The 9,239-nt window shown below is 41.3% G+C and overlaps 1 protein-coding gene across 1 annotated transcript; it reads left to right on the forward strand.

The window, feature by feature from the left end:
* The first annotated feature begins 3,206 nt into the window (after window positions 1-3,206).
* LOC124006281 (olfactory receptor 51E2-like) lies at window positions 3,207-4,828 on the forward strand. Its single transcript, XM_046316201.1, has one exon. The coding sequence runs from the start codon at window positions 3,509-3,511 to the stop codon at window positions 4,562-4,564; it is 1,056 nt and encodes a 351-aa protein (XP_046172157.1). The 5' UTR covers window positions 3,207-3,508; the 3' UTR covers window positions 4,565-4,828.
* Window positions 4,829-9,239: the final 4,411 nt, after the last annotated feature.

A 9,239-nucleotide genomic window follows, 5' to 3' on the forward strand; every position in this document is an offset into this window, starting at 1 on the left:
TGTTGGGTTAGGGATGGTCTCCCTACTCTCTAATATAATAATAATAATATATGCCATTTAGCAGACGCTTTTATCCAAAGCGACTTACAGTCATGTGTGCATACATTCTACGTATGGGTGGTCCCGGGGATCGAACCCACTACCCTGGCGTTACAAGCGCCATGCTCTACCAACTGAGCTACAGAAGGACCACTACATCATGTTGGGTTAGGGATGGTCTCCCTACTCTCTACATCATGTTGGGTTAGGGATGGTCTCCCTACTCTCTACATCATGTTGGGTTAGGGATGGTCTCCCTACTCTCTACATCATGTTGGGTTAGGGATGGTCTCCCTACTCTCTACATCATGTTGGGTTAGGGATGGTATCCCTACTCTCTACATCATGTTGGGTTAGGGATGGTCTCCCTACATCATGTTGGGTTAGGGATGGTCTCCCTACATCATGTTGGGTTAGGGATGGTCTCCCTACATCATGTTGGGTTAGGGATGGTCTCCCTACTCTCTACATCATGTTGGGTTAGGGATGGTCTCCCTACTCTCTACATCATGTTGGGTTAGGGATGGTCTCCCTACTCTCTACATCATGTTGGGTTAGGGATGGTCTCCCTACATCATGTTGGGTTAGGGATGGTCTCCCTACTCTCTACATCATGTTGGGTTAGGGATGGTCTCCCTACTCTCTACATCATGTTGGGTTAGGTATGGTCTCCCTACTCTCTCAGTGTCATGTACACATTTCATATTAAACACCAATGTTCACTAAGTAGATGGTTTATATTTAGGATAATGTTTTACACAGCTTTTGGCATTCTATTTTCCCATATATTTTCCCTTATTTTTTTATATTTTTTTTACCTAGGAACAGTGGGTTAACTGGTCTACGAACAGTGGATTAACTGGTCTAGGAACAGTGGGTTAACTGCCTGTTCAGGGGCAGAATGACAGATTTGTACCTTGTCAGCTCGGGGGTTTGAACTTGCAACCTTCCGATTACTAGTCCAACGCTCTAACCACTAGGCTACTCTGCCTCCTCTACACTCTAACCACTAGGCTACCCTGCCTCCTCTACACTCTAACCACTAGGCTACCCTGCCGCCCCTACACTCTAACCACTAGGCTACCCTGCCTCCTCTACACTCTAACCACTAGGCTACCCTGCCACCCCTACACTCTAACCACTAGGCTACCTGCCACCTCTACACTCTAACCACTAGGCTACCTGCCGCCCCTACACTCTAACCACTAGGCTACCTGCCACCTCTACACTCTAACCACTAGGCTACCTGCCACCTCTACACTCTAACCACTAGGCTACCTGCCACCTCTACACTCTAACCACTAGGCTACCCTGCCGCCCCTACACTCTAACCACTAGGCTACCCTGCCTCCTCTACACTCTAACCACTAGGCTACCCTGCCGCCCCTACACTCTAACCACTAGGCTACCTACCTCCTCTACACTCTAACCACTAGGCTACCTGCCACCTCTACACTCTAACCACTAGGCTACCTGCCACCTCTACACTCTAACCACTAGGCTACCTGCCACCTCTACACTCTAACCACTAGGCTACCTGCCACCTCTACACTCTAACCACTAGGCTACCTGCCACCTCTACACTCTAACCACTAGGCTACCTGCCACCTCTACACTCTAACCACTAGGCTACCCTGCCCCTACACTCTAACCACTAGGCTACCTGCCTCCTCTACACTCTAACCACTAGGCTACCTGCCACCTCTACACTCTAACCACTAGGCTACCCTGCCACCCCTACACTCTAACCACTAGGCTACCTGCCTCCTCTACACTCTAACCACTAGGCTACCTGCCTCCTCTACACTCTAACCACTAGGCTACCCTGCCTCCTCTACACTCTAACCACTAGGCTACCCTGCCTCCTCTACACTCTAACCACTAGGCTACCTGCCTCCTCTACACTCTAACCACTAGGCTACCCTGCCTCCTCTAACCACTAGGCTACCCTGCCTCCTCTACACTCTAACCACTAGGCTACCCTGCCTCCTCTACACTCTAACCACTAGGCTACCCTGCCACCCCTACACTCTAACCACTAGGCTACCCTGCCTCCTCTACACTCTAACCACTAGGCTACCTGCCACCTCTACACTCTAACCACTAGGCTACCCTGCCACCCCTACACTCTAACCACTAGGCTACCTGCCTCCTCTACACTCTAACCACTAGGCTACCTGCCTCCTCTACACTCTAACCACTAGGCTACCCTGCCTCCTCTAACCACTAGGCTACCCTGCCTCCTCTACACTCTAACCACTAGGCTACCCTGCCTCCTCTACACTCTAACCACTAGGCTACCTGCCTCCTCTACACTCTAACCACTAGGCTACCCTGCCACCCCTACACTCTAACCACTAGGCTACCCTGCCGCCCCTACACTCTAACCACTAGGCTACCCTGCCGCCCCTCCACTCTAACCACTAGGCTACCCTGCCACCTTAAGGCCACGCAGAGGACCAGAGATCATTAGACACCTGTGGTAATCTGACGTACCCAAAAAAGACCACAACATGTAATTTTATTTAGAAACATATTAAAACATGAACGTTGAAAGTTACCTAAATTCTGGTAGTTTACTGGTAAACTTAGAAAAATGTTCCAGTAATCCTTTTTGTAACCCAGGTTACGTCATCCTGCTTAAAGAACCACAATAAAGATTTTTTATTTTTTTATTTTTTTATTTCACCTTTATTTAACCAGGTAAGCTAGTTGAGAACAAGTTCTCATTTACAATTGTGACTTGGCCAAGATAAAGCGAAGCAGTTCAACACCATACAACAACACAGAGTTACACATGGAGTAAACAACAACACAGAGTTACACATGGAGTAAACAACAACACAGAGTTACACATGGAGTAAACAACAACACAGAGTTACACATGGAGTAAACAACAACACAGAGTTACACATGGAGTAAACAACAACACAGAGTTACACATGGAGTAAACAACAACACAGAGTTACACATGGAGTAAAAACAACACAGAGTTACACATGGAGTAAACAACAACACAGAGTTACACATGGAGTAAACAACAACACAGAGTTACACATGGAGTAAACAACAACACAGAGTTACACATGGAGTAAAACAAACATACAGTCAATAAATACAGTAGAAAAAAGAAAGATCACTACTAAGTGGTGGAGTCAGAGAGAGGTTAAAGGGACAACAATAACAACATTAATAATCAAAAACAGTGCAGTTCATGAAGTACATAAACCTCAATATAAGAAGGGGAGGTTGAGTATCTTGTCTCAAGGGATGTCTGGTTTGGAGTATAAAGTCTCATGTGGGTCAATTTACTGGACCACACAGAGTTCCACTCCACAAACCAACGACGAATTACACTCTACAGACCAATGATCAAACAGCGACGGGGTAAAAAAACAGAACAACAGCAAGTTTATTATGACATTTGTGCGCCATTCATACATATCAGAGGATTGAAAATACTGTGTCAATGACAACATTGTCATTTTACCTTGTGTTTTTTTGTTTTTCCTCTCAATTCGTTGGCACTACTCAAAGTGTAACGATCGAAGAATTCCAGGGATTCAATTTTTCACACAGCGAGTTCATCTTTGTGGGATTCCCAGTGATCTACGAGTACAGACGACTACTTTCCTTACCGTTTTTCACCGCCTACATTTTAGTCTTGGTGGGAAATTCGTTGTTGATCTACGTGATTAGAATTATGGAGAGTCTCCACAGCCCCATGTATATATTAATATGTGGTTTGGCGGTGGTGGACATAGTGGTGGCTACAGTCATTATCCCCAACATGCTGCTCAGCTTTCTGTTTGACTGGAATGACATCTCATTGGCCAGCTGTTTGACTCAGATGTTTTTCACTCACTTCCTGTCGTCGGTAGAGTCGACTATTCTTCTGGCCATGGCTCTGGACCGCTATGTGGCGATTTGCTACCCTTTACACTATGCTCGTATCCTCAACTCTGCCATGTTTCTCAGACTGTTGCTGTTCACTGTTATAAGGAGTGGTTCTATCATGTTTGTACTCGTTGCGCTCGCTGGTTCTCTGTCTTTCTGTGGTTCCAATGTCATCCACCACTGCTACTGTGACCACATGGCCCTGGTTAGTCTAGCATGTGGTAACACGGACAAGAATAATGCGATGGGATTGGCTGTGATTATCTGTTTTGTGGGGATCGATATTTGCGTCATTGTTTTCTCCTACATGAAGATTCTGAACGTTGTGTTGCGTAGAGCAGCAGGGGAGGATAGATGGAAAGCCTTCCACACCTGTGGCACCCACCTCATTGTCATAATGTGTTTTTATTTGATTGGCACCGTTACTTTTCTGTCACGGAATCTGAATATTCAAATTCCAACTGATATCAATACATTTCTAGGAGTGATGTATATTGTATTACCAGCGAGTGTCAATCCAATAATCTATGGAGTTCGGACAAAGGAAATACGAAACCGTATTTTGAAAATGTTCAACACAAGAGTAAACAGAGAATTGACTGTTCAGGTTGCTATTGTAGATGTGTGATTCGTTTCAAAACTCTTCTTTAGTTCGGGTTAGAATTGTTTACGTCCGAAATTATTCATACCTTTAGACTTAATTCCACACTTTGTTGAGTTCCAGCCTGAATTTAAAACGTTTATTAAAATGAGATTTTGTGTCACTGATCTACACACAATACACCATAATGTAAAAGTGCGTTTATGTTCTTAGACATTTGTACAAATTATATTTTTTTTAAATGAAAAGCTAAAATATCTTGAGTCAATAAAGTGAAAATTAATATATTCACCAATTTGTCACATTTGTGTTTTTATTTCCATCAGAAATAATTGCTTACGAATTCACGTGTAAAATATTACTGTTCTCAGATTTTTAATTGAGTTTTTTTATTAAGTGTGTGAAAGTGTTTTATTTGTAGATGCTAAAACACTATACAAAGAGTGTACAAAACATTAAGAACACCTTCCTAATATGTAATTGCCCTCAGAACAGACTCAGTTCATCGGGGTATGGACTCTACACGGTGGGATGTTGGCCCACTCCACTGCTTCCCACAGTTGTGTCCAGTTGGCTTTGGGTAGTGGACCATTGATACAATACGGGAAACTGTTGAGTGTGGAAAACCCAGCAGCGTTGCAGTTCTTGACACAAACCCGTGCGCGTCAATAAGGGAATCATAGCTTTCACCTGATCAATCTATGTCAAGGAAAGAGCAGGTGTTTTTAATGTTTGGAATGTTATTCTGTATATTTCACTGTTTTATGTGGTTGTCTCACCTTTTTTTTAAACATTTTTTATTTATCCGTTATTTTACCAGGTAAGTTGACTGAGAACACGTTCTCATTTGCAGCAACGACCTGGGGAATAGTTACAGGGGAGAGGAGGGGGATGAATGAGCCAATTTGTAAACTGGGGATGATTAGGTGACCATGATGGTTTGAGGGTCAGATTGGGTATTTAACCAGGACACCGGGGTTAACACCCCTACTCTTACGATAGGTGCCATGGGATCTTTAATGACCTTAGAGAGTCAGGACACCCGTTTAACGTCCGATCCGAAAGACAGCACCCTACACAGGGCAGTGTGTATGCCCTGGGGCATTGGGATATTTATTTTAGACCAGAGGAAAGAGTGCCTCCTACTGGCCCTCCAGCACCACTTCCAGCAGCATCTGGTCTCCCATTCACGAACCGACCAGGACCAACCCTGCTTAGCTTCAGAAGCAAGCCAGCAGTGGTACGCAGGGTGGTATGCTGCTGGCGTAAGCTATGTAGCTATCTGAATATACTAACTACTGTGATATGTGGTTGTCTCACCTAGCTATCTGAATATACTAACTACTGTGATATGTGGTTGTCTCACCTAGCTATCTGAATATACTAACTACTGTGATATGTGGTTGTCTCACCTAGCTATCTGAATATAATAACTACTGTGATATGTGGTTGTCTCTAAATCTGCTATCTGAATATACTAACTACTGTGATATGTGGTTGTCTCACCTAGCTATCTAAATATACTAACTACTGTGATATGTGGTTGTCTCACCTGGCTATCTGAATATACTAACTACTGTGATATGTGGTTGTCTCACCTAGCTATCTGAATATACTAACTACTGTGATATGTGGTTGTCTCTAAATCTGCTATCTGAATATACTAACTACTGTGATATGTGGTTGTCTCTAAATCTGCTATCTGGATATACTAACTAATGTGATGTGTGGTTGTCTCTAAATCTGCTATCTGAATATACTAACTACTGTGATATGTGGTTGTCCCACCTAGCTATCTGAATATACTAACTACTGTGATATGTGGTTGTCTCTAAATCTGCTATCTGGATATACTAACTACTGTGATATGTGGTTGTCTCTAAATCTGCTATCTGAATATACTAACTACTGTGATATGTGGTTGTCTCTAAATCTGCTATCTGGATATACTAACTACTGTGATGTGTGGTTGTCTCTAAATCTGCTATCTGGATATACTAACTACTGTGATGTGTGGTTGTCTCTAAATCTGCTATCTGGATATACTAACTACTGTGATATGTGGTTGTCTCTAAATCTGCTATCTGGATATACTAACTACTGTGATATGTGGTTGTCTCACCTAGCTATCTGAATATACTAACTACTGTGATATGTGGTTGTCTCACCTAGCTATCTGAATATACTAACTACTGTGATATGTGGTTGTCTCACCTAGCTATCTGAATATACTAACTACTGTGATATGTGGTTGTCTCACCTAGCTATCTGAATATACTAACTACTGTGATATGTGGTAGTCTCACCTAGCTATCTAAATATACTAACTACTGTGATATGTGGTTGTCTCACCTAGCTATCTGAATATACTAACTACTGTGATATGTGGTTGTCTCACCTAGCTATCTGAATATACTAACTACTGTGATGTGTGGTTGTCTCACCTAGCTATCTGGATATACTAACTACTGTGATATGTGGTTGTCTCTAAATCTGCTATCTGGATATACTAACTACTGTGATATGTGGTTGTCTCTAAATCTGCTATCTGAATATACTAACTACTGTGATATGTGGTTGTCTCTAAATCTGCTATCTGAATATACTAACTACTGTGATATGTGGTAGTCTCTAAATCTGCTATCTGGATATACTAACTACTGTGATATGTGGTTGTCCACCTAGCTATCTGAATATACTAACTACTGTGATATGTGGTTGTCTCACCTAGCTATCTGGATATACTAACTACTGTGATATGTGGTTGTCTCACCTAGCTATCTGAATATACTAACTACTGTGATGTGTGGTTGTCTCACCTAACTATCTGAATATACTAACTACTGTGATATGTGGTTGTCTCTAAATCTGCTATCTGAATATACTAACTACTGTGACATGTGGTTGTCTCTAAATCTGCTATCTGAATATACTAACTACTGTGATATGTGGTTGTCTCACCTAGCTATCTGAATATACTAACTACTGTGATATGTGGTTGTCTCACCTAGCTATCTGGATATACTAACTACTGTGATATGTGGTTGTCTCTAAATCTGCTATCTGAATATACTAACTACTGTGATATGTGGTTGTCCCACCTAGCTATCTGAATATACTAACTACTGTGATATGTGGTTGTCTCTAAATCTGCTATCTGGATATACTAACTACTGTGATATGTGGTTGTCTCTAAATCTGCTATCTGAATATACTAACTACTGTGATATGTGGTTGTCTCTAAATCTGCTATCTGGATATACTAACTACTGTGATGTGTGGTTGTCTCTAAATCTGCTATCTGGATATACTAACTACTGTGATGTGTGGTTGTCTCTAAATCTGCTATCTGGATATACTAACTACTGTGATGTGTGGTTGTCTCTAAATCTGCTATCTGGATATACTAACTACTGTGATGTGTGGTTGTCTCTAAATCTGCTATCTGAATATACTAACTACTGTGATATGTGGTTGTCTCACCTAGCTATCTGAATATACTAACTACTGTGATATGTGGTTGTCTCTAAATCTGCTATCTGGATATACTAACTACTGTGATATGTGGTTGTCTCACCTAGCTATCTGAATATACTAACTACTGTGATATGTGGTTGTCTCACCTAGCTATCTGAATATACTAACTACTGTGATATGTGGTTGTCTCTAAATCTGCTATCTGGATATACTAACTACTGTGATATGTGGTAGTCTCACCTAGCTATCTAAATATACTAACTACTGTGATATGTGGTTGTCTCACCTAGCTATCTGAATATACTAACTACTGTGATATGTGGTTGTCTCACCTAGCTATCTGAATATACTAACTACTGTGATATGTGGTTGTCTCTAAATCTGCTATCTGGATATACTAACTACTGTGATATGTGGTAGTCTCACCTAGCTATCTAAATATACTAACTACTGTGATATGTGGTTGTCTCACCTAGCTATCTGAATATACTAACTACTGTGATATGTGGTTGTCTCACCTAGCTATCTGAATATACTAACTACTGTGATGTGTGGTTGTCTCACCTAGCTATCTGGATATACTAACTACTGTGATATGTGGTTGTCTCTAAATCTGCTATCTGGATAAGACCGCCTGCTAAATTACTAAAATGTCACATGGAAATGTTTTACTGTTCTATTTCATCATTATTATTATTATTATTATTGTTGATGTCACCAATGTATAATTTGTACTTTTCCTTATTAAAAATGTAGTTATTTGTTACATTTTCCTGTGTAAAACCCAGCAGTGCTACTGATTTCTCTGAGAGTGAGGAGGATATATAGCAAATGAAACCATCAAGTGTCTGTTATTGAACAAGTGTCTGTTATTGATCAAGTGTCAAGTGTCTGTTATTGATCAAGTGTCTGTTATTGATCAAGTGTCTGTTATTGATCAAGTGTCTGTTATTGATCAAGTGTCTGTTATTGATCAAGTGTCTGTTATTGATCAAGTGTCAAGTGTCTGTTATTGATCAAGTGTCTGTTATTGATCAAGTGTCTGTTATTGAACAAGTGCCTGTTATTGATCAAGTGTCAAGTGTCTGTTATTGAACAAGTGTCTGTTATTGATCAAGTGTCAAGTGTCTGTTATTGATCAAGTAGTGTCTGTTATTGATCAAGTGTCTGTTATTGATCAAGTGTCTGTTATTGATCAAGTGTCTGTTATTGATCAAGTGTCAAG

Source organism: Oncorhynchus gorbuscha, linkage group LG19, assembly GCF_021184085.1.
Source record: "Oncorhynchus gorbuscha isolate QuinsamMale2020 ecotype Even-year linkage group LG19, OgorEven_v1.0, whole genome shotgun sequence".
NCBI classification, from domain to species: Eukaryota; Metazoa; Chordata; class Actinopteri; order Salmoniformes; family Salmonidae; genus Oncorhynchus; species Oncorhynchus gorbuscha.

What these genes read in the sequence shown, in the direction of transcription:
- LOC124006281 (XM_046316201.1), top strand. Translation starts at nt 3,509, where the DNA reads ATGACAACATTGTCATTTTACCTTGTGTTTTTTTGTTTTTCCTCTCAA.